Raw genomic sequence first — 27,629 nt, forward strand, 5'->3', positions numbered from 1 at the left:
CAAATATCTCACGAAAAAAGCGTCAAACGAAAAAACTACAAAGATCGAAACTTGTCTAGCTTGAAGGGGAAAACCAGATGGCGCTATGATGGGCCCGCTAGATGGCGCTGCCATAGGTCAAACGGATATCAACTGCGTTTGTTTAAATAGGAACCCTCATTTTTTATTACATATTCGTGTAGTACGTAAAGAAATATGAATGTTTTAGTTGGACCAGTTTTTTCGCTTTGTGATAGATGGCGCTGTAATAGTCACAAACATATGGCTCACAGTTTTAAACGAACAGTTGGTAACAGGTAGGTTCTTTAAATTAAAATACAGAACGTAGGTACGTTTGAACATTTTATTTCGGTTGTTCCAATGTGATACATGTACCTTTGTGAACTTATCATTTCTGAGAACGCATGCTGTTACAGCATGATTACGTGTACATGCCATATTAATGCAGTAAATGCTCAAAATGATGTACGTCAACCTCAATGCATTTGGCAAAATGTGTAACGACATTCCTCTCAACAGCAAGTAGTTCGCCTTCTGTAATGTTCGCACATGCACTGACAATGCGCTGACGCATGTTGTCAGGCGTTGTCGGTGGATCACAATAGCAAATATCCTTCAACTTTGCCCACAGAATGAAATCCGGGAACGTCAGATCCGGTGAACGTGCGGGCCATGGTATGGTGCTTCGACGACCAATCGACCTGTCATGAAATATGCTATTCAATACCGCTTCAACCGCACGCGAGCTATGAGGCGGACGTCCATCATGTTGAAAGTACATCGCCATTCTGTCGTGTAGCGAAACATCTTGTAGTAACATCGGTAGAACATTACGTAGGAAATCGGCACACACTGCACCATTTAGATCGCCATCGATAAAATGGGGGCCAATTATCCTTCCTCCCATAATGCCGCACCATACATAAACCCGCCAAGTCCGCTGATATTCCACTTGTCGCAGCCATCGGGGATTTTCTGTTGCCCAATAGTCCATATCGTGCCGGTTTAAGTTACCGCTGTTGGTGAATGACGCTTCGTCGCTAAATAGAACGCGTGCAAAAAATCTGTCATCGTCCCGTAATTTCTCTTGTGCCCAGTGGCAGAACTGTACACGACGTTCAAAGTCGATGCCATGCAATTCCTGGTGCATAGAAATATGGTACAGGTGCAATCGATGCTGATGTAGCATTTTCAACACCGACGTTTTTGAGATTCCCGATTCTCTGCTGTCTGCTACTGATGTGCGGATTGGCCGCGACAGCAGCTAAAACACCTACTTGGGCATCATCATTTGTTGCAGGTCTTGGTTGACGTTTCACATCTAGCTCTACACTTCCTGTTCCCTTAAATAACGTAACTATACGGCGAACGGTCCGGAAACTTGGATGATGTCGTCCAGAATACCGAGCAGCATACATAGCCCACGCTCGTTGGGCATTTTGATCACAATAGGCATACATCAACACGATATCGACCTTTTCCGTAATCGGTAATCGGTCCATTTTAACACGGGTAATGTATCACGAAACAAATACCGTACGCACTGGCGGAATGTTACGTGATACCACGTACTTTTACGTTTGTGACTATTACAGCGCCATCTATTACAAAGCGAAAAAAGTGGTCCAACTAAAATATTAATATTTCTTTACGTACTACACGAATATGTAATAAAAAAATGAGGGTTCCTTTCAGAAAAAAAATGCAGTTGATATCCGTTTGACATATGGCAGCGCCATCTAGCGGGCCAACCATAGCGCCATCTGGGTTCCTCCTTCAAGCTAGGCGAGTCTCGTTCTTCGTAATTTTTTCATTTGATGCTTATTTCGTGAGATATTTGGCCCGGTCACTATCAATGGACCACCCTGTATTTTACTTTCATGACGCAGTGTAGGTAACCTCATAAAACAAAGTGTGTGAGCGATTTGTGGTAGTTCTCTGTGGGAACCTAATGCTAGAACCTTTGCTAGGATAGAAGAGCCCAGCCAATTCTTACGTCACTGAGTGCTGTTTTCCTGAGGGAAAAATATATTCACGTCTCCTAAATGGATTTTCATGTCACTGAAAGAAGGTCAGCTATAAACAGCAGGCAATTTCAGACTGGTTACCGCCTGAATAGCACGTCTGTGGCTTTCTTGCTAAGTGAATAATATGTCTGGGTGGTTCTCCACGTTACAAGAAAGTAGGCCATTTATGAGTAGCATCCAACACAGATTTCAGCTTGTCTATGAGAAAAATCGTTGTCTACGTCAGGGATTCCCGAACTGTGTTCTGGGGAAGATTGGTGTTCTGTGGGATGTGGAGAAGTGTGTCATAAAAACCTGTTAATAACCTGGTTTATGTTTTCGACCTTTTAATGAAGCATATTATTTTTAAAAACATTATTATTATTTCTGCGTTATTAGTTATGATTTTAAATTGAAGTAATCTCAAAATGAAACAAGTTTTTCTCGTTTCTATAACTTTATTAAGTTTCAACACAAAGAAGTTGTTGCATTAGAGTACAAGCTTTCTCAAAGTGTTCCATGAGAAGAGAAGTTAAGGAATCCCTGGCCTTGCATATGAATAGGAGGTGAGCTTTGATCTGCAGGGAAAACAAACATCTTTTTCCTGGCTATTAACAGCAACCTATGTTGGTTGTAGTTTCCTGGGAGAAAAAATGATTTGTCTAAGCTACTAATAGAATGCGTTTGGACCTGTAAAAATCTTAATCTCATGTTCAGGAATGAGGGTGTGGTGATTAGTGCTGCCATTAAAATGCAGGTGTCCTGAACACGACCATAGCAGGACGAGGGGAAGTCAGAGTGGGCCAGTGGAAGGGTGGTGGCTCCTATCACTGCGAAATGTCACAGCACTGGATGGTTGCAGGCTGTGGCAGGGGAGAATATCCAGTCATGTTGGGAAAGCTGGGGCATGCAGGTAGTGGCCTGCTGTGGTGGCCCAACCCAGCATGGTCTGGCCCAGAGCGATGGTTGTAGAGTAGTGGCAGTGACAGCAGTACAGCTAGGGACACACCATGCCTAACACTCTGCCCATTATGGTGCTCACAGTGCATGGTCTCACGTGACTGACAGCACCTGAACTGTAACATCATATTAAATCCAAATCTTTTTTTAATTTCCTGGTAAAGAAGTGATTCTAAACTTACAACACACATAAAAACTCACAAAAATACAGGCTGCACCAGTATCTCAGGGTCATTCACCTTGGATTATGATGTCATGGGGTTGGAGGGGGGGGGGGATCTGAGGACCATGCAGGCTCCACCGATACCCTCAGGTACGCTGTATTGTATCACTATCTTGAATTTCAATTTCATAGGGCTGCGTCATTGTTATGATGTCATAGTGCTGAGGTAAAACTGACAACAATGCAGACTGCACCAGTAACCCAGTATCAGCCATTCTAGATATTTCAGAAAATAGAACAATGCTTCCTCTTGGATTTTTTGAATTTCTCGCCATTTTAGAATTAGGAGAACTTAGCTGGATTCAGTTTCCTAATTGAACACCATTTTTTGAATATCCCATCAATTTAGAATTTATTGCCACATGATACATAAGGCAATTTGCTTAGACTGTAGGGGTTGGGGAATGGGAGTGAGTGAACTGGCAACAGTACATGTCATCACAGAAGAGAAACTAGGGGGAAATCTAGAAACAATGCAGACTGCACAAGAATTCTTCCAGCTACACTTTCTCCTTAACCAACACAAAGTGGGCTCTACTGCTAAAAAGTTTAAATTCAACCATACCCAAAAATTGAACACACAGAATGTGAAGAGAATGAAGTTTCCGAAGGCTGTCTTTAGGTATTATTAGATTTGTGCTATGTGTAGAGAGAGATTTTCGCGAAGTATAACTTACATAACAACAAAATTTCACTTCAAAGCAGCATAAGCGAATTTGGCGGAAATTGCAGTTTATGGATTTTTTATTATATCTGAATGCTCACTCTAAGACTCTAATTTTTATTATTATTTCTGGTCTTAGAAATATTTCAACAATTCCTGGGTGAACTTGGTTGAAAATTTAATGATGTTGAACTTGTGAAATATTGAGTCCAGTTTGGCCACATTACTGATTTGTATCCACAGAAATGAAATTGTAGTTATTAGTCGCTTTACCATAATGAAATACTCACATTTCTAAAGTTCTATAATTCCAGATTACATTCAGCTTAGGTATTTACAAATAACAACTTTCAGCAAATATTGCTGTTTATAGGATTATATTGCTATGCTCTGATAAGCAAAAAATCCACATTATTGATCTATTAATCCTTGACAAGTTGGCAGGCAGTCAAATTTACTACATAATGCAATATTTAACATGACAAGCCAGCAAATCACAAGCTGCAAAATGTTAGTGTATCTGTGTGTAAAATATTTATTATTTTTGTCACAATATCATTATTAATATCTTCAGTAGAGAGAATGAACAGAAAAGGTCTCAGGATAGAGCCCTGTGGTACATCATGTTTAATTATTGTTTACTGGACAATTATCTTGTTTTTTTAATGACATTTTCTTTAATTTCATCATGTATTTATGTTACTGTTTGCTGTCTGTCTTCTAGGTAAGACTTCATTCGTTTGTTTGGTATGTTTCTGATACCTTATAGGGCTAATTTTTTGATCACAGTGTCATGGTAATTAGTGCCAAATGTATTTGACAGGTCCAGGAAACTATCAGTAGAGTCTCACTTGCCAATCAGTACCTTAAGATGAGATTCTAAATGCTTATTCATGCTTAGATTACAACCAAGACTTCCCATTTTTTTCTCTTGTGCTACAATGTTATAAAGTTTCAGGTACATTCTGACAGTGGCGACATGTAATGAGGTGCTACATGGATATTTACCTGGTGAAAAATTGCTTGTTGTCTGCTGATTCTTTCCTAATGAGGGAACACCCTTGGATTACTCGTGAAAAGTCACGCAGATTGAAAATATAATGAGAATTTGCTGGTGTTGGGCGCAGAGTTTTCATTGCTGATGTATAGACACTTAGAGTAGCTTGAACGATGTTTTGAACAGTGGACATAACATCAGCAGCAAAACCATTTTTCTGAAAAGTTTAAATATATTTTTAGAAAGAAACACATACAGTATTCTACAGAGTTCACAAAAATTTTACTAAAAGAGTAATTTTCCAGTATATGTCAGATGTATGTATACCTTCAGATTTGTCATTAATGTTGATGAAAATATTTTTGTCACAGTTTCATCAGAAAAATTGTTCATGAAGTATACATTTAGATGATGAAGTAACCGTTTGGTTACACACTGATGGATACCCGCTGGAAGTCTCATGGCAGCAAAAAATAAAATATTTTGCAAGAATATTTTTCCTCCAGTTTTTAAGTCATACCTAAACAGATAAACAGTATTATCAACAGTTTTGACACTTATCAGTTTGTGATCAAGTAAGCTTCTTCATTGATAAAACTCATTATAATACATCTCAGCATCGTATCAATGTATGAAGACATAGTGGAGGAAAATTCCTAGATATTTTAAAATTGTTAAAAGCTACTGGCACCATATGCCAAATATGTAAGGAAAACCAAATAGTGTGGTTGGCTGGGAGACCCTGATGATTTCTCAGCCAGTTAATTAGAAATTGTTTTCTTTCTTTTGCAAACAATTACACCATTCCTTTCCAAAGTTTGAGAGTTGTTGTTTTTGACAACATTTATAGTGTAGAAACAACAGTAAAGCTAAAAGTACTTTACAATGGATTACATACACTCTCAACCACAATAAAACATTTATGTCAATGGTTACCATCCTTTGATCCTCATACCATGATGGTAAGTGGTTGCAGTGAACAGAACAGGTGACGTTTGTGGCGCCATAACACCAGTTCCGTTCACTACCATCACCTGCCATCATGGTATATGGATCTGAGGATAGTCACATACTGACTGAAACTGGTAACCATTGAAATAAATGCATAATTACACTTGATAGCGTTTGTAATCCATCTTTAAACTAGGAGAATTTTGTATTAATTTGTATGAATTTAGTGTATGTTACATTAATGGGTACAAGTCATGTTTGTGTTGTATGAAGTGCATAATAATGTAGTACACAATAATTGTATAGTACAGGAAAATTGTAAAATTCTTAAGCTAGGAGGAACACCGATATAGTTTATATTACTGTAGTTGGCAGCTATAGAATAGAGCTGTAAAATTCATAAAAGCTAGTACCACTATCTCGGATATCAAAATCTTAAATATTAAAATGTATTGTTTTATAGGGGTTAAGCCACTTCGTTTGATAAAAATCAAGCAGAGATCAAGCAGAGAGTGCTTGAAAATTCTAGCTGCATTTATTTTGTTTGAGTGACCATACTTGCTAATATGTGTAAAAGAATATCCAATATTTACTTCACCTCTGATACCATAACGGCGACTTTCTCCCTGTACTGCAAGTTATCCTTTATTACTTTTGGTATAGATTCCAGAAACATATGGTACCTGTACAGATTGACAACTGTCAGTTCTCTCAATTTTATAAAGAGAGAATGACAGTGGTCTACAGAAACGTCCTTTTATGCTATATAAAGAATTTATTTATTTATTTTGAGAAGGCTTATTCCACGATGAGAATACCTCCACACAAGCTGGCCATAAGAAGTATATGATTGGGATAGTCCAAAGTATGTGACAAGAACATTATAACTTTTACCATATTTGTTTGTTTCCCCATGAATTAAGTGATTCAGGACATGATTTCGCAAATATGGCTAATATGTTCCTCCTAGCGGAGTTTTGTATTGTTGTATGCATGTTAAACTTTTACAGATTTAGTTTATAAATCCTTGGACTATCCCAAAATGTAAGCTTTTAGTTTTGTTTGGATTGCAGAGGAATGATGTCCCGAGATGCGAAATGTACTTTTATATCATCTGAATAGCATATGACTGACTGAGCTACAGAATGCAGCATTTCACTCATTGCAGTAACAGAGAAGAAGGATCCAAGAATATAACCCTGTTGAACTTTAATGACAATTACAGCTAATGGGGAATATCTGTTTTTGAATGAGGCAGGCTGGGTTCTGTTACACAAATAGCAGACAACTGTTGCCTAGAGGAATGATGTCCTGAGAGGTGATATATACTGTTATATCATATGAATAGCATATGACTGACTGAGCTACAGAATGAAGCATTTCACTCACTGCAGTAACAGAGAAGAAGGATCCAAGAATATAACCCTGTGGAGCTCTAATGACAATTACAGCTGATGGGGAATGTCTGTTTTTGACTGAGACAGGCTGGGTTCTGTCACACAAATAGGAGACAATTGGTGCCTGTGTGGAGTTATGTATACCATACGTGTAGAACTCCAGCTTTTTAGTACCATGTCAGATGGAATACATCAAATGCCTTGCTTAGATCACACTCTACAAGTGACACCAAGTCCACAGAAGAGACATGAGAGTTGTTGTTTTTGACAACATTTCTAGTGTAGAAACAGCAATCACGCTAAAAGTATTTTAAAATGGATTACATACTCTCTCAACCACAATAAAACATTTATGTAAATGGTTACCAGTTTCGGTAAGTGTGTGACCATCCTTTGAGCCTTATACCATGATGGTATAAGTTTTTTATATTCATTTCAGATTTCTTCTGGTTTTGATGTATGCCTGTACTAGCCAACATTAGTGAACTCTATATGAAACCTCATTTATATTTCTCTGCAACATATTGTATTCAGCATTCCTAATTTGGATTTTTAGTTCCTCCAGTATGTGTGTCACACATTGACAAAATACTGGAGGGTCTTTTGAAAACACAAACATAAGAATGACAACAAACTCATTTTCCTATGCATATGATGTCTGATAATACAAACATATCACTAAAACATTGTACAAAATAAAAAAAATCACAACTAAAACTAAATGTTGAATTATTTATTGTTATATTTTCTCTTATTATTATGATATATATACCTTTCATTTCATTTGCTTGGAGTCTGCAGGGAGTTCTCAGCTGTAAGTCACTCAATTAATACAACTTTATAAGTTGAAATTACCTAACAAATGAAAACTGTGTCCTGGACTTTTATCTATACCTGAAACATCTTCTTTATCAGGCAATTTTCTTATCATCTTAGGTACTCCAGTGCAAAGCGTTTTGTAGTCCTCTTCATACACCATACCATAGATTTAGTCTCACAGTGTCTCTCACCTACTTTCAGTACTGTACAGAAGTTCTCTTGCATAATTTCCTGGATGAGCACTACTGGATCAGCACAAAGGATATGTCAGAGGAAATTTTTGCAACAATTTGCGAAACGCATTAGCTATGTTGCGGCATCGATGGCCAAAATCGATATATCGACATATAACATACCACTTACAACAATGAAAGAGTGTACTGATTATTGTTTTTATCTATCTATTTCGTTATTATCTTGCTGTGTACGCTTATGACTTAAATGTTTGCACCTTATTGTATGTGGATTTATGTTAATATAGTCAACAATTCATGGCAACAGTATCCAGATGTTATTTTACATACTCATACGAAGACCCCACGTTGGTGACCCACGACAACTGTAGTTTTTATATGAACTAAGAAAACACGCAGCGCTACTTTCCCAGTGAGGCAGTGGTTACCACGAACCATCAAAGATTACTGGGAGATTTCGACAGATTGTGCTTCTCTTAAGTTGTATAGTGCTTCAAACAATATGGAGCCACCCAAGTCCTAAGCTGCTAGTGTACATGGACGTGTAGATTCCGCGTGATGACATTCCAGATTGTCTCCCAAGGATCTGATTGAATTAGCTCCAACGGAGGAGCAACAGAGATTAATACCTACTATGTTAAAGATACTACATTAGACTCTTGCGTACGGAAGCAAGATCTTATGCTTACTTTCGACGTGAGCTTCCTCGCTGCTTTTTGAGGTAACGAACCTGTTCTTACTTCTCGGTGGAGCTCGGCCAGCCGAACCACACCGGAAGATTTCCAAGTTTTCTACAGTGCTACGGCCGATCGATGGGGCTACACCCGACGATACACCTGGACTGGTTCAGTTGGTGCCATACAGACACTTTTCCAGCAATGTTTTTGCTGTTCAGCAGGTGTTAACAAAGGTCTCTCAGTTCCTACCAGAACCAGAACAAACGTGGTTCGCCATTGTAGAATCGGTGTTCTTGACTCACTATGTTATTGACTATAGTGCGAAAAATTCCGCATTACTATGTCACGTAGGAGAGCATGCTTCTATCATCAGCAATGTTATCATATCACCACCTGCTTTGAACAAATTTTGAGACAGCTAAGATGGCATCATTTCAAAGACTGTGCAAATCACCTGAGCAACAAATTCGACTGTTTTCTCAGAGCAGTTGATCGGATGGACATCCTCGCAGTTTTGGCGCCACATATGATCTCTAGTATATTCTGCATTAATACCAGACAATACACTATGGGCTGTATGGGCAAGTAAATTACCTCACAGGATGCAAGTGTCCTTAATTTGTAACGAAGGACTCACATAAGAGGTTGCATTACAGACAGCAGACCATGTTTACGCGTTACAAGATGGATATCCTTGCTACCCAGTAGCCACCAGCAGAACATGTACTTGGCATCAGTTCTGTGCTACTACATGGTAGGCTGCTGCCAAGGATTGTTGATCTCATCCCGTGTTTCACAACATGGCGCCTACAGTGCTGCAGCAGCCATTTTGCCCTCCAACATGGCTAACAGTAGCCGAGCAGGACCAAATACATCTGAAGACTCTAGATGCTCTCGCCACAGGTCAGCACAGCACCTCGTGCTGACCGAGGTGTACCACAATCAGCAGACAACAACAAACCAACGAGTGCTACTTACCACTCTGGGTGCTACCAGTGGCCAACAGATCATGGGATGGTGATGGTTCCATGTATGCTTCAAAGCGGCTGTGCGTAAGTGGTGTCCTCCATACAAGCACGCAAATGCCACTCACGATCTTCATTATGCTACAGAAATTGCGATATTATGAAAGTAAAAAACGTCAACTACGTGGATCAAACTGCTTTGCTTCCAGCATCTCACCCCTAGGACCTCCTCTACATACTTGACAGTAGTATGAACTAATTATTTCTAGCCAACTCACGTTCTCAGACCAGCACAATACGAAACACCACTACTCTTCCTCACATTGCAGATATCTTACCTTAATTCAAGGTGGCAAATGGTTCAGTTATTAGGATGTATGCTAGATTGACTTTGGAAATGTCCAAACTTTCACATGGACTTTCATGAAAATGGAGATGAATGAATCACTGTTAGGGGCAGATTTTTTGAGCCATTTTCTCTTTTATCCCAATTCGAGAGGAGTGCTGTTCAACAGAAAATCCGGTGAAAGCATTCAGGATAAGAATTGGAGACCTTTAGTGCAGCAGACTGTTTCCCAACATGTAGCAGCATTCAAACCCACTGTCTGCAAGCTTCAGCAGTTATGACCCTCAGTTTACCATCAACTGGCTGCAACTAATAAATTATACATTGACACCAAAAGGGAAATGTCTTACATTGCAAAAGAAAGATCCCTTGTTATCTGAGACCTTGTGTGGCCAACACACAAACAGGCAGAGCTTAAACGTCAGTTTTCATCGATAAAAGCATCATCTATTACCAACACTAATCTAAACCATAACAGGACTTCAACCTCATGGACATTTGGGGAAACATGAAGAACCTTCAGATGAAATTAAAAAACTTCATTAACAATCGCAGGGACGACAATGGATATAGGTACAATGATGAGTTGCTCACCTGGGATTTATCAAATTTGGACCTAATGGCCCCTAAAGGTGTTGAGAACACATGCCAATTCTGAAGAGAATCTGAGCATTCAGCACTGTGTTACACAGATGGAATCATCATGGAGTATAATGTCAACCCTCTAAAGAATGTTCCTTCTACAGCAGTAACACATAAGTTAGTGACAGTGCAATCAGTACTGAGCCTCCCACATGTGTATGTTCAGTGCTTCCCAACCCACCCACCATGGTATTAAGGGAGATGCAGTGCATAAGATTTAAACTAAAGAGGGCTCTTCCACGGCGGCGGTTACTTCCTTATAATTTACAGATAGCAAAAGCTGTCATAGACGGAGGGCATCACAGCATCACACGTCCTTCCAACAGTGCATCGGCCTTCCCAGTTCATTTAGTTCATAAAAAGGAGAAGAGAAGGTACTTTCCGGATGTGTGCAGATTACAGAGCTCACAATGATCAAACTATTGTTGACCCAACATTGGTGAGCGTCTGCGAGTGTATGTGCATGCGCTGTGTCAGCTGTACTGCCTGTTGGGAGGTCTACCACCATGCCACTTGCTGCCGACCACTGTAACTGCTGGTGCTTCCCGATCAAGGGCGTCAGGTGAGCAGCTGCTTCAAAACCTGCTCCTTTTCTTTTCCCCTTTGGTGTGCCTGTAAGAGTGCATATCGGCCAAATAACATACTTCATCCACCGTTTTGACAGAGGCTGAGTGCATTCCACGATGCGTCCTACACTTCACAACGCATTACCTCCCCACCATCACATCATGCATCTTCGCTACTGTATCCTCAAGTTATGACTATCTATAGGTGAGTGTGTGAAGTTTTTAAAAGCACCATGAAAGTGCATCGATGGAAAAAGGGAATTTCCCACAGCTGACGGTAGTTTTGCACCATATTCTTACCTTATTTTAAATTTAAATACGCCAATTTTAGTATTTTTTTCTGATGAGACAATTTTATCTAAATACTGCAGAGGCGTATTGTAATTATTTAATAAAATTATTTTATTATATCTTCATGTATCCTGTTCTGCTATGATTTGTATATTACTGCATGGCATTTTCTACGTCTTTTGATCTCTCTTCTTCAGATAATTAACTTTTACGAAAAAAACATGTGTCTGGGCAAATATTCGCATCTCAACTGTTGTGTTAAACGAGTGCACCGACTGATAAGAATTAGAAGCCAGTCTACCCAATAGAACTTGTAAAGCGTTTAGATATCCGATATTGGTGTCATCCTGCCCAATTGCCTAAAAGACAGAGTGCTTAAATAGAAGTAATTGGCTTTGTTTGTATGGAAGTGGTCTTTGTTTACTAATTACTATCCTTGCAAGAGCTTATCTTCTTCAATACTTAATTGTGGTCACAGATTCAAAGTAAGATTAGATTCCTCCTTCTTTCATCTATGATTGTGTACAATGAAAAAGTTTTTCATGTTATCCTACTTAGATGTTACCTTCATAGTATATGGTTTTGTTGACATTATATGTCTTTCCACTGCATGGTAACGATTAATTTATCTTTCTTGCCCTTCGTAATTTTTCTTGGACGTCTTGAATATTTCGTTGAGGGTTTGTTTTTAATTTCTTCCATTAGATTTTACATGTGCATGAGGTGTGTAAAGTCCAAAATTTACGAGTTACAGAGACGTGAGTTTACCATTCCTATGCCTCTTTCATTAGGAGAACAAATATAGCCTGTGTGAGCTACGACAACTAGTGGCTAAATGTCTCTGGTTACAGCAGATGTGATGCTGATTGTTGTGGGCGCCCAGCACGGCAGTTGTGGTTGTCGGTCAGATTTGGACAGTTGTTAAGATAAAGGTGCCATAATATGTGTTCTGCCATGTGCACGAAGATTGTTTAATGTTAGCGTGAGTGTAGGAATTGTCGTCCCAGAATGAATCATTTCAGACTGCAAGGTGTTATTCGAATCTTGTGGCATGATTTTGTTATTTTGAGTTCATAACTATCGTCTGCAAAGGCATTAATAATGAATAGTTGCATCTTACTTTGTTGTAGTTTCATAAATTGATTCACCGGCAATGAAATATTATTAACTAGTCAGCAGTTAAAAGGGAGAAGTATGCCCTGATATGGGTAGGTGTCAATGGAACACTCGTCGAGAAAGAGGTGTGCACCTAAGGGATGCCTCTCCTTGCGAGAGCGCACGACAGCTAGTCATAAGGAGCACAGATGTAAACATACCTTTTTAGATACTACTAGTCCCCCACACAGTAAGATACTAAAATAGTGCACAATTAAGTCGAAACCGCCAGTTCAGTGTGTAATCGATAATTTTTATATAAACTGACTGATATAATTATCAAGTCATTTGTCTCGTAGAATAATAGATAAAATCATTTATTAATTCATTGTCATGCATGACTACCTTAGGAAATACGCTTTCTACAGCCACTGTTTACTCACGCTTTATCCTAGTTAGTCCTACTCCAGATCCAAAGGCTTTTAACGTAACTGACTGAGGAAAGATGGCGACTTCGTCATCTCGCCCTAAATGGTTTCTTTTGGGTATTATATGCCTTTCATATTTTTGGAAGCGTTTTCTCAGCAAAATAATCCACAAATGTTCCGCAACGTTTTGTAAGGCGTGTAGACCAACAGAAAATATTGCAACTCTGCCTTTGCACTGTGTCATTAATTTCTGGCTCATGGCCCATCAGATATAGCGAAAAATTATAAAAAACAATGCATTAGAGTTTAGTGGGATAAAAATACATGTCTGCTTTATTACAAGTAAAAGAGGGAATAATGAGTTGCTCCGGTGTAGCAAATACGATACCCCCCAAAGCAACACTTTGTCGCCTTTTGAAGAAAACTGATGATGTAAGAATCGGAATGCCTTACATATCGGTGGGTGTGCCGGGGAGGCTCGTATGTAGGGGAGACTGGGGCAAGTTGGCGATGTTAACGATTAAACATTTTTAATAAATTCATTTTTTTGAAGAAAATATTTTTTCGTTGCAAATATCATTAGACTGATTTTTATTGCAATGTTCGTAATTATATATCATTTTATTCTAATGTTATCCGAATTTTTTGTTAATTTTAGAAAGTAATGCAAAACTGTCATGTTGCCCCAGAACTGGGGCAAGATGACTTTGACCTCGGAGCAAGATACCACTTAATAAAACTGCTATACATTTTTATTGTTACAAATATTAATACAATATTGTACATACATTAACAAAAGTCACATAAAAATTTCCCTTCCTCACTATTTGAGCAGCCTTCGTGCCACCATCTACAGCACTCATAGCACTGTATCCAGTCTTCTGATGGAGGGTCTTCATATATCTCATCACATCCAGGACATTGAACTAAACTTTCTTGGGGAGCATTGGTTGATTTTACCGAAATTCTGGGTTTTTTATTTACATCAGAAGAGGAAAACGCTAGATTCTTAGTAAAACTTCTATTTCTTGTATCACGAGCCTGTCGTCTATGTTCCTATAGAAGTTCTTCTTCCATCTTCTGTGCTTCTTTCTGCTCTAAACTGTCTTTCATAGGCGTGCTTGTTAAAACATTTGCACATTGTTTGTGAGTTCTACGTTTCCTCATGTTTGGTTTCTCTTTTGGCACTGGTTTTAGGTCAAAAATACTTCTGCGTAATTTTGGTTTATCCAGATGGCCGCTACTTGATTGAGGACAGGACATTAGGTTCTTCACTCTGAACTGCAGGATTTTCATGTTCAGTAGGACTGCCTGAAGCAAGAGCATGGTCTGTGACGTCTGCTACAGCAAAATCATCCTCATCAAACACAAGAGGATCATAAGGCTCGATTCCACATTTTCTGAATCCCTTCACGGCATTCCCAACGGTGGCTGCTTTGAAATAGGCAGTGCTCAGTAGCCCACCAACATTTTTGTCAGTAATCGCCTGCCCTGGATGAGTGACCATAAAGTTATCACAAGCTTGGCTATAATAGCTCTATAAAGGTCCAAAACATTAAACGTCCAGTGGTTGTAGGCGATGGCTAGTGTGAGGTGGAAATCCAACCATAATTATATTACGTTCCCTGCCAAATTTACCGAGCGGGGTGGCGCAGTGGTTAGACACTGGACTCGCATTCGGGAGGACGACGGTTCAATCCCGCGTCCGGCCATCCTGATTTAGGTTTTCCGTGATTTCCCTAAATCACTCCAGGCAAATGCCGGGATGGTTCCTCTGAAAGGGCACGGCCGACTTCCTTCCCAATCCTTCCCTAATCCGATGAGACCGATGACCACGCTGTCTGGTCTCCTTCCCCAAACCAACCAACCAACCAACCAACCTGCCAAATTTGATGGCCTCCAGCGTTATGTGAGATTTATGGTTGTCAACCAGCAACAAAACTAGTGATTCTGAAGTCGGCTTAACATGAGAATTAAAATGCTTCAAAAACATCACAAATGTATCTCCATTGCTCCATCCATTGTCACTACAGTGTCCAATCGTTCCTGGTGGTGCTCTTTCCACAAGCTCAGGTCGCATCCGTTTTGGTCTACAGGAGGGATGATGGAACATTAGGAAACAGCGTTTGTCGTAAGCCCACGCATACAGATTGATATCTTCATGCATCAAGTTGTCATCCGTTGTACAAACGCATAAGGGTCCTATGTACATTGGTAAAAAGAACCTATGGTATCACACGTGCAGATGGGAACTGGATCATCTGAAAGCAGTGTTCAAGCAGAATGGTTATACCGACAATCAGATCCATCATGCCCTACAGACCTGACCTCCGCGGGAACCAACAGTAAATACAAGCAAATCGGTGCCGTTACTACCTTTCGTGGAATGCATATCTTCAAAAATAGGAAGAATTTTAAAGAGATTTGGCTCACTGAAGTATGATTTGGGTTTGAGGAAGCCCGGTGTCTACAGAATTCACTGCCATTGAGGGGAAAGCCTATATTGGACAAACGCTTCGTTCGGTCCAGGATCGATGCGTGGAGCACCATTGCCACTGTTCCAGACAGAAAAATCTGCCATTGCAGAAAATCATCTTACTAAAGGACATAAACTGTTGTATGATGAGACGTAAGTGGCTGCCCCTCCGTCGCGTTATTGGGACTGTGTAGTGAAAGAATCTGTTGAAATCCGGCTCTGAAAACATTACAAACAGAGATAAGTGGTAACCTTTAAAGTAAGAGTTGGAACCCTGTTTTGTTTGACATTAAAAAACAATGGTCTTTGTTTCGGACATCAAAAGGGGTCAACAATTTTCGATTTAGATTTATCGATTCCGCTAGTTTTCACAACCGGTGCGCTGTCATGCTTTCGAGGGCAGCTACGTTCGCGCATGCGCGGTGAACTTGCTGCGGTTTGGTTTCAGTTTCCGACGAGTTAGTGCGACGGCTTACTCACTGGCAGATGGCGGCCACGTGGACCGCCAAAATATTGTCTCAAGATTACATTACCTTCCGGCTGGAGACCCGATATGAATATAATTTGACGAGTGGTTTGTTAATACAGAGCCTCAATTGATAAGGATTGTGAAGATTTTGGAGAGGCTTGAAAGAAGAAAAAATGATGGTACTTGCACAGACGCAGAAAGTAGTAACATCGTAGTAGTTATGGGGAATATTGATGGATTGTCAGCTCCAATATCTTGTAAGAATGGGGGGTCTGAATTGTCTGTGGTGCCGGATGAAGTATGTGTGTGCTGCACTAAAGTAGGTAAGTGTGTGGATAGCAACATGGGTGAGAAAGTGCAGTAGTGTCCACCGCACTGGGTGACATTGGGTGTTGTTTAGGCATGGTCAAGGATTTTTGTGTCGTACTCATTAGAACTGCAGGCGGTGATTTTGTTGCAGATACTATGGAGGATGCCTGGTAAGCTATCGATAAATTTGATTGTATTGCAGATGTTGTGGATAACAAAGTGGTATTGATTTTATTTTAACGGGGAAGCTAAAACAGCTTAGGTCTAACCCACCAATGCCCGCACCGTAACTGAGTTTAATGTGCGGTATCGCTCCCTGTATATCTAGTAAAGCCAACCAATGCCCTTGACTAGTGCACGGAGTCCCTTTACCAGTTTTTGCTGGACACAATTTCTTCAGGTCTAGTTGTCCTGAAGATTCTGTATCTTTTGCTTTCCAATGCCATGCATTCGAAGATTAGGTATGATGCAGTTTCTTCACCCTCATCACAGATCCTACATTTAGGGTCTTCTTCCACTATATCCATTGTATGCAGGTGTTTTTTGAAATTCCCATCGCCTGTCATGAGTCCAGTCATGAGTTTGATCTCTTTCCTGTTCAATCCCAGGGTTACAGAGCTTCTTTTAAAACATGGCTTGGGCATCATTTGTTTATGGATCTTGGTCCAATATTATATGTGCTGTTTCCCAAGCCAGTTCCGTAGTTCTAGTTTGATCATAGCCTTGGTAATTGTCAGGACAGGTTCCGGTCCAATAAATGGAGTCATTGCCCCCTTCCTGTCCAATCTGTCGGCTTGTTCATTGCCACAGATCCCTGAGTGGCCAGGGATCCATACTAGGTTTACCCTATTGCTTCCCCCTAGCTCCACCAGGGCCCTGTGGCATTCTGCAACAAAAAAATGGTTCAAATGGCTCTGAGTATTATGGGACTTAACATCTGAGGTCATCAGTCCCCTAGAACTTAGAACTACTCAAACCTAACTAACCTAAGGACATGACACACATCCACGCCCGAGGCAGGATTCGAACCTGCGACCGTAGCAGTCGCGTGGTTCCGGACTGAAGCGCCTAGAACCGCTCGGCCACCGCGGCCGGCCATTCTGCAACAATCTTAGATCTTGTTGCAGAAGCTGACAATGATTTCAGGGCTGCCTGGCTGCCTGAATAGATGTAGATACTACGGTCATTGTAACTAAGTGGTATAGACGCATTTGTTCCCGAAGAACGCAGCTTTGTCGCCACCAGTGCTGGTGCCACCTCCTCAGAAGAGGGGAGAGAGTAAGTGAAGAAAGAGGAAACGCGTTTGTATTGTGAGTGATTTGGTCAACAAAGCTTAATCTCTTCAGGAGTGGGTGCCTGAAGATCATGAGGTTCGCAAAAGTGATGACGCTTGCAGTGTAATATGTACTAGAGGTAAAGTGAAGTGTCATGCTAAAGCACACCTGCTGCGATGCATGGTGGAATTTGGGGTGACATTGCTGCAGCTGAGGAAACTGTCACCTGTGAGAAGCAGCCACAACGCTGATGTGTTGTGAAGGACAAACAAATTACACTCTAGGTCAAATCCCTTCGGTTCAGTTCGTGTGGTGTAGTACCGCCAGCTGCAAGGAAATGAAACATTGCAAGAAGGATTCAATCTGTGATTAGCATTGTAGTGACAGAAATATGGAGAACTAACCGTCAACATATTGTGCGTGGTAGACCCGTATGTGGTTTATGTGTGAGCGTAGTTTTAGGGGAGAATTTTCTGGGAAAACAAAAGGGAAAGATTTTGTCGCAGTGACAAAATTCCGAATCATGTGCCAAGGCAGCAGGTAAAGAAACCACTGGGCAGACGAATAGAAATGCTGGACATAAGAGATCAGTGAAGTAAGACTATTTACTGTGAAAGATGATTTGTTAATGAGTTTTCAAGTAGCACTTTTAGTTAGTTTTTTGTCAATGACGTTGGTGGGTTTGTTGTTTTCTGTGAATATATGTTGTGATTAAGAGTACGAATACTTTTTTCAGTGACTAGGTTGTTTAATGGCTTATGTAGATATTTTGGGTATTCTGAATGATTGGATGTTTTGCTATAATGCACCGAAGAGATTAATAAACTAGTGCCCTCCAGCGATTTTTTGTGTGATGATTAATAAGGGTAAGTCAGGCAGCACTTGCCGGCCAAGACACAGCAGCAACAGGGAACTAAACGACTTTGTGACATTTTATGAGTTCCTAACCAGGAGTGAATTATATAGTTTCATTTGTGCGCTTTTGTAGTTTAGTTTTTGAATTTCTGTCCGTTAATTTAATATTTAATAGGCACAGTTCTCGCAATTTCGTTTGTGTCGGAAAGTAACCGATTTTGTGACATTTTACAAGGTCCTAACCAGGAGCGAATTATTTAGTCGCACCTGTGTGCTTTGGTAGTTTAGTTTTTGAATCTCTGCATTTTAATCTATTTTATTAGATACAATTCCTGCGTTTTCGTCAACGTCTACAGTAGAGTTTCGTATTATATGTCAATAGCCGTTTGTCTGAGTAGTGTAGCTTTCCACCATCTTTAGTATGGATAGGGACTGTGACTGTTGTGTGCAATGTGAGCTGAGTTGGTGATTGGTCTCAGCTCCAGGCTGTGTTGGCTTTGGTTACAAAGGTTGAGGATGCAGTGGCTTAGGGACATGGCTACCAAGAAGAGGAAGAAAGCTATTCTGCTCTCCGTCGCTTTGGATTGGAAGAGATTCTCTGTGGTTTCGATGGGCTATCAGAAGTGGTAAAGAGTGCCAGACTTCCTTGCGAGATGAAAGCAGAGCTCATGATTTGCAGCTTGGTCAACAGGACCGATTGCGAGCCTCTGGTACAGTGATGAGTGGAGCGTCTGAATCAGTGGCTCAGACTGTTCTGCGACCGTGTAGGCTGCTCACTCCTCGACTTGCGCCGTAGGGTCGTGAGGTTTTGGGTTCTGCTAAATAGGTCAGGAGACCATTTTAAGCAGGAGACTGCTACATGGCTATCGGGGGCTGTGTGGTGTGGACTGGGCGGTTTTCTAGCTTAGAAGGCCTTGGGGAAACACAGAAGAGGCTTCAGTCTCAAAGGGTGCAGGTCGAACACAGGAAGAACGTAGATCTGGGAACCATCGGTATAAGAGTTGTAAATTGTCGTAGTCGTGTTGCGTAGGTACCAGAGCTCCAAAAGCTTGTACAAAGAACTGATCCTCAAATCGTTACAGGCACTGAAAGCTGGATATAAGTTCAGCTGAAATTTTTGCGAAGGATTTAACGGTGTTCAGAAAGGATAGGCTAAATGCAGTTGACGGCTGCGTGTCTGTTGCTGTAAGATGGTTCAAATGGCTCTGAGCACTACGGGACTTAACTTCGGAGGTCATTAGTCCCCTAGAACTTAGAACTACTTAAACCTAACTAACCTAAGGACAACACATACATCCATGCTCGAGGCAGGATTCGAACCTGCGACCGTAGCGGTCGCGCGGTTCCAGACTGTAGCGCCTGGAACCGCTCGGCCACTGTTGCTGTAAGAAGTAGTTTACCTTGTAGCGATATTGAAGTAGATAGCTGCAGTGAGCTAGTATCGGATAAGTCATTCTTGGCAACCGGAATGAAATAACAATTGGATCCTTTTACTGACCTCCCAACTCAGAAGATGCAGTTGTGAAAGGTTCTAAGAAAACTTGAGGCTGATTTCAAACACATACCCGACTCATAAAGCTATGTTTGGTGGTGACTTTAATTTAGCCTGGATATGATGGTGGAAATACATGTCTGAATCCGGAGGTACGCATGAAACTTCATCCGAAATTGTGTTAAACGCATTCTCTGAAAATTATTTCCAGCACTTAGTTCATGAGCGCACTCGAATAGTAAACGGTTTTGAAAGCACACTTGACCTGTTAGCAAGAAATAATCTTGAGCTAATAACAAGCATCAGAATGGATACAAAGATTAGTAGACACAGGGTTGTCGTAGCGAGACTGAATACCGCAAATCTCAAATGCACCAAAAATAAACGAAAGGTTTATCTATTCAGCAAAGGAGATGAAAATTTGCTTGACGCGTGCCTGAGAGACTACCTCCACACCTTCGAAATTAACAATGCAAGTGTAAACCAGATGTGGGTTGACCTTAAAGAAATAGTATCGACAGCAGTTGAGAGATTTATAGTTGAGAGATTTATACCAAATAAATTAACGAAAGGTGGAGCTGATTCCCAATGGTATAAAAATAGGTCGGAACACTGTTGCAGAAAAGACGAAAAAAGCAAACGAATGCCACATACCTGAGATTAGCGATGTTTTACAAAAACCAGCAATTTAGCGCGGACTTTAATGCGAGGTGCTTATAATAGTTTCCACAATGAAACTTTGCCTCGAAACATAGCACAAAATCCAAAGAGATTCTGGTCGTATGCAAAGTATGCTAGCGGCAAGACACAATCAATGGCTTTTCTGCGTGATAGCAATGGAAATACTATGTATGGATGACAATGCTGTTAAAGCAAAGTTACTAATCACAGTCTTCCGAAATTCCTTCACCAAAGAAGACGAAGTAAATATTCCATAATTCGAATCAAGGACAGCTGCCAGCATGAGTAACTTAGAAGTAGATATTCTCGCAGTAATGAATCCGCTTAAATCACTTCATAAAAGGAAGTCTTCCAGTCCAGATTGTATACCAATTAGGCCACTTTCAGAGTAAGCTGATGCAATACCTCCATACTTAACAATCATATACAACCGCTCCCTCGACGATAGGTCCGTACCCAAAAACTGGAAAGTTACACAGGTCACGCCAGTACTCAAGAAAGGCAATATGTGTAATCCACTAAATTACAGACCCATATCAGTAACGTCGATATGCAGCAGGATTTTGGAACATATATTGTGTTCGAACATTATGAGTTACCTCGAATAAAACGGTCTCTTGACATATAATCAACATGGTTTTGGAAAAAACCTGCATATGAAACACAACGAACTCTTTACTCACACTAAGTGTTGAGTGCTATCGACAAAGGATTTTAAATTGACTCCGTACTTATAGATTTCCTGAAGGCTTTTCACACTATATTTCACAAGGAGCTTGTAATCAAACTGCGTTCTTGTGTAATATCATCTCAGCGACTGGATTCTTGATTTCCTGTCAGAGAGGTTACTGTTCTTAGTAACTGATGGAAAGTCATCGAGAAAACAGAAGTGATATCTCCAGAATGAGATTTTCACTCTGCAGCGGAGTGTGCGCTGATATGAAACTTCCTGGCAGATTAAAACTGTGTGCCGGACCGAGACTCGAACTCGGGACCTTTGCCTTTCGCGGGCAAGTGCTCTACCAACTGAGGTACCCAAGCACGACTCACGCCCCATCCTCACAGCTTTACGTCTGCCAGTACCTCGTCTCCTACCTTCCAAACATAACAGAAGCTCTCCTGCGAACCTTGCAGAACTAGCACTACTGAAAGAAAGGAGAGCACTTGCTCGCGAAAGGGAAAGTTCCCGAGTTCGAGTCTCGGTCTGGCACACAGTTTTAATCTGCCAGGAAGTTTCAGAAGTGATATCTGTCGTTCCCCAAGATAGTGTTGTAGGCCCTGTGTTGTTCGGTATCTATGAGGTTCATTCAGATGAAGCCTGGTTAGTGCGTCTACCTTTGCCTTACACATAAGACGGCACCACGTAACAGCGGGTATGGTGGCGCCATCTATTGGTAGAGGCACTGAAGCGTGCGCAACGTTTGATGTTGCATAGTGCCAGCGTCGTTTCACGCCGAAGAGAAGATGGTCACACAAGTTATCGTCCACCACCAAACACGCAGGCGAGTAAGCAGGAACAACGAGGAGTGATTCGATTTTTGGCGGCGGAGGGAGTTGGAAGCCGTGAAATGTATCGATGGATGAAGGCTGTGTGCGGTGAGTACAGTCTGAGTCGTTCAAGTGTTGTGGAATGGAGCAAACGATTGCTTGCGGGCCGCGAGTCACTGAAGACGATGCTCGTGCTGGAGAGGCTCATCGTGTGATCACACCGGAAATGATTGCGGAAGTGAATGCTAAAGTCTTGGACAACCACAGAATCACTGTGGACGAGATTAATCGGTTACTGGGTTTTAGCGTAGGCACCGCCCACACCATAATGCATCGACACTGGAACTTTCAAGAACTCTGTGCGCAATGGGTTTCCCACCAGCATCCACCGTACAGTCCCGACCTTTCACCGTGTGACTTTCATGTGTTTGGACGCATAAAACAAGCTATTCGCGGACATCAATTTGCACCGGACGACGAAGTGTGTGACTGGGTCCAGGCCTGGATCGGACAGCAGCCTACTAGCTTCTTCAAGGATGGAATCGACCAGTTAATGTCCCAATGGGATTAATGTGACTACAGTTTTGGCAACTATTTTTGAGTGTGTGTACATTTTTCAGTTAATAAAATCGTTACCGTTACTTTACACTAGCGACCGGGTTTCATTTGAATGCCCCTTATATATAAACGATTTAGTAGACAATCTGACCATCCGTGTTAGATTGTTTTGCGGATGATACTGTCGTTTATCGTCTAATAAAGTCTACAGATCAAAATCAATTGCAAAACGATTTAAAGAAGACATCTGTATGGTGTGAAAATTGGCAATTGACCCTAAATAATGAAAAATGTGAGGTCATCCACATGAGTGCGAAAATGAAGCTTTTAATCTTCGGTTACGCGATAAATCAAGCAAATCTAAAAGCTGTAAATTCAACAGAATACCTAGGAATCACAATTACGAACAATTCAAATTGGGAAGAACACATAGAAAATGTTGTGGGGAAGGCGAACCAAGGACTGCGTTTTATTGGCAGAACATTTAGAAGATGCAAGAGAGCTTCTAAAGAGACTGCCTACATTACACTTTCCGTCCTCTTTTAGAGTAATGCTCGGTGGTGTAGGATCCTTATCAGATAGGGTTAACGGAGTACATCGGGAAAGTTAAAAGAAGGGCAGCACGTTTTACATTACCGAGAAATAGGGGAGAGAGTGTCATGGACATGATATAGGATTTGGCGTGGACACAATTAAAACAAAGGCGTTTCTCGTTGCTGGCGTTGTATGTCTCTACTTACAAGGGCGGAAACCGCAACTGAGGGCTGCCTTGCCTACTTGAGCTACAGAGCCGTGCCCGGGCAGTACACACGCTGCTGTGATTCTGCATATCAGTATTCAAATCCAGCCGCTGGCATCATAACAAGCCACTGGTCGATTGTTTTGCTTCAGTGCTGTCACACTCACTGTCTTCAGGATGCGCCCAAGTATGCCACAGCAGAGCATAGCTATGAGTGTTGTAGTTAGATCTTCAATAAAACGTACGATTAACGATGATATCTTTATGAGCGAGCGTTGGTTATCATCCTGACAACAACCCACAGTCTCAGCTCAACCCTATCACTGCAGAAGTCATCCATCCTGAGCCTTTACAATTTATACAATTACGTACGATACAATAGAAGGCCATTCTATTAATATATGATGATGATGAATTCCCATACTCCGTGACAAAGCGTAAGGGACGATGCGGGAGACCCGCATCACTGTACTAGGCAAGGTCCTTGCGCAGGTGGCTTGCCATTGCCTTCCTCCAACCGTAATGGGGATGAATGATGATGATGAAGACACAACAACACCTAGTCATCTCGAGGCACGTGAAAATCCTTGACTTCGAAGTGAATCGAACCCGGGACCCCGCGCTCGAGAAGTGAGAACGCTACCGCGAGACCAAGAGCTGCGGACCTATTAATACATACAAAGGAGAAAACTCATAGCAATAATTTGAATGAAAATGATTAGGTCTTGACATAGATATCCTCTAAGACATCGTTTGAATTAATATAAGTTATGATATCAACGTTTATATCAATATAAACAAAAGTTAAATGCTGTTCGTTGGTATGCGCATCAGTTGAGAACTGCTGGTCCGATTTTGCTTTTTTTTATTTTTTAAAAATGTTCGTAATAGGACGAAAAAGAATTTTAGGGAAAGAAGAATTGAAGACTTTGCTCGAGAAACTGAAAAAAATCGGGAAAAACTGAAACTGCTTTTTTTCTATGTGATTTTTGTATGAACTCAAGGCCATAACTCTCGATTCGAACGATGAATATGTGTAGTTCTTTTTTTGTATCGTGGAAAAGTTTTCAGAAGAACAACATATTTAATTGATTCTTTTTTTTTGTTTTGTTTGTTATGCTTCCAGGATGGAAATGACTCAACTGGTTATTTTCAATTTTTAAAAAAATGGAAGATCTGTATGTAATGTCTCTTGCAGCGGTCTCTCCGCGATATTTTCAGAAATTTTATAAGTTATATAACTCAGTACATATCTCGAAATATCTCTTCTTATCTTACCGATTATCAATGCAAAGTAGTTTCAAGCCTATTTATTCCTTGGAGCGTCCATTTACTCCATGGAATAGCTTCTCTGCTATCTATGTTTTCTCTTATGAAAAGAATAGGGACTTCTTGCCGTTTAGTCGTGAAAGAAGGATGTATATGTATGTATTGTTGAGCTAGTCGCTATCTTGATGAGATTCTGTATGAGAAGGAATTTAATACCTGAACTAAACTAAAGTAAGTGTGTTCGCGTATTATTTACTGATTATTATTGACAGTGTCTGCTTACTACGCTGTGTAGCACGGGATCAGTGGGGAACGTCTGATTTACACTGGACGAACCTGCCGTTTTGTATGCTCAAGATATCCAGTTACTTCAAATAAATAGGCTAACACGGTCTTACCAGCAGATCTCCGGTCTTCCCCATGTGATCACCGAAAGTTAATAATTATTACAAATGTTTTCAGGAGATCGACTCACAATTTTCGTCGCACCGAGACTTCGAAATGGCTTCACTGCCTTATGGAATTTAAGTTAAGCTCAATTTAATCAGGATAGAACAGTATTGAACTGTGTGAATGTGATAAGCCTGCCTTGTGAATGAAAATTCCCTTAATATACGCATGTTTTTTCTATCCTGATCAGTGAAGCTAAATCAGGTCGGTGTGAGAGAGGTTTTAAAATTTTAGATCCCACACAAAATATATTAAATGTAGAAAACTCTGACAAAACGCATTCCAGCAAAAGTAAAATAAAATTACATTTGTTTTTATTTTCGCGCTGTTTCGCTATCTGTACAACAAATGTAGTGATTTTATTTCTATTCCAATTCAAATTTATTTCGCTACTGCGTCGAAAATGTCGTTTGGCAGCTGATTACCAAGTTGCGCATAACGGCAATCGGTTACATAGTGCCGGAAAATTGATCAGTTGTTTATTTTCAGTTGCACAGTGATTGTTTTGTGAGTTCATTGCAATCGTTTCATGAAATGAATTAGGATTCGTCGTTTTATCTCAAACAAGTTTACAGATTTACCAACGAAATAGAATTCTGAAGAGACAAACGGTTATACAGTGGCAACAAAGTGAACCAATTGCCCATTTTCAGTTGAATCGTGGTTATTCGCTTCGCACATTACGTGCGACACAACTGAATTGAACCTATACATTTTAATCGCACAGCAATGCCGCCAATAAGCAGAAATTTAGGTCGCAAAACTTGCAATGCTAGAAACCAATCGAATTTTCGGTCTAATCGAACTGCAAAGCAACACGAAGAGCGAAGTGAAATTGAACGGAATCGGTAAACTCGTTCAGCACGTACAGGAGAAGAAAGTGAAAATGCAAACGAAGACGATTTGCTCCGATTGAGATATCATTGATCAGTAGAAACCAATCGCGCGACAATGGATTTGAACACTCGTGCAAGAATACAAACAAATGTTGTGTTACTGCATTCCGTTACAACGCGACAATTGACTGCAGTGCAGACCAATCCGTTGCTATTGGATCGATGACCGTTGTGTGCCCACATTCTAAGGCATTAAAATACAGAATCGAAACCCCTCCACTGCGCTGCACAAGTGTCAAAGTCAAATTGGCTCCATTGGTCCCTCCACCAGAGCCACTGGCGATCATTGGTTTTTCGAACAGAAACAGATTCCACATATTTCCTACCGCAAATCCTAAAGTAGAACAGCTGCTTCCAAATGACACTATTTGTCGCAGCAGAATTCATCCCGCATGTAAAATTTCTTATTGGCATACTTCTGAATGTACTCCTCTTCAAATTGAATATCCGTGGCCAGAATCGTTGGTAAATACAGTGATAACTCAAAGGTACATTTTTTCATTTTCACTTTCTTTACACGTTTGCAGTAGCTTTTCACAAAACTATCACAACCAAATATATTGTCATTTGGACAGGAAAATGCCTGTAATGTCAGCTAGTTATAAATATATACATGTACAGTATGTGACTGCTATAACAGTGAGAAATGCAGCACGTTAAAACGATTTAACATTATGACAAATCAATGCTCATTTGGTGAACGGTTAGTATCAACTTTTAACACGAATTCATCCGACATCGCTATGTTGAGGAAATGTTCTACAGAAAATTTCGCCGGCTGCTGTGACCGAGCGGTTCTAGGCGCTTCAGTCCGGAACCGCGCTGCTGCTACGGTCGCAGGTTCGAATCCTGCCTCGGGCATGGATGTGTGTGATGTCCTTAGGTTAGTTAGGTTTAAGTAGTTCTAAGTTTAGGGGACTGATGACCTCAGATGTTAAGTCCCATAGCGGTTAGAGCCATTTGAACCATTTGACAAAATTTCTCAAAATCTATTACTGTAATTACGAGACAAAGTTGTAACTTAACGAACTTGTCAAGAATACGACGGATTGTTGTATTTAAATGTGGTTATGATCAGCCTCTACATTCATAGCTCATGGAATGTAATTTAAGAGTTCCCACTACGGCAGATGAAAATTCAGGACAGTTGCGAGCCTATTACCAGAACTTGACGGTACCGAATGGATTAAAGTGGATTACAATATTTTATTATTCGTAAATTTGGAAAAGACTTGTGTGTGTGCTTAAGGGTAAGGGACTGCAGACGTGGTGCAGTTAGCATTTCTCTTATCACTCAGACTTACAGCTGCAGGTGTTTGGGGATGTATTCTGTCATTGTAGATTTGTTATAGTCTTGATTGTGTATCGAACATGGAACGAAATGTACCTTCGGGCACGTGCTTGAGGTATTACCTAAGTCCCATTACTTGTAACAACGTATTATTGCTAAGT

General features: G+C 40.7%; 1 protein-coding gene across 1 annotated transcript in view; it reads right to left on the reverse strand.

Moving 5' to 3' along the window:
* Window positions 1-27,629, reverse strand: part of LOC124556412 (dynein axonemal heavy chain 7-like) — a 746,268-nt gene that overhangs the window by 590,609 nt on the left and 128,030 nt on the right. Inside the window, exons 4-5 of the mRNA XM_047130371.1 lie at window positions 5,178-5,370; window positions 4,862-5,067 (exon numbers count right to left, since the gene is read on the reverse strand). Of these exons, the coding sequence (XP_046986327.1) occupies window positions 4,862-5,067; window positions 5,178-5,370 (399 nt within the window). The remainder of the gene's footprint in view (window positions 1-4,861; window positions 5,068-5,177; window positions 5,371-27,629) is intronic.

The sequence above is a fragment of the Schistocerca americana genome, chromosome X, assembly GCF_021461395.2.
Source record: "Schistocerca americana isolate TAMUIC-IGC-003095 chromosome X, iqSchAmer2.1, whole genome shotgun sequence".
Taxonomy (NCBI): Eukaryota; Metazoa; Arthropoda; class Insecta; order Orthoptera; family Acrididae; genus Schistocerca; species Schistocerca americana.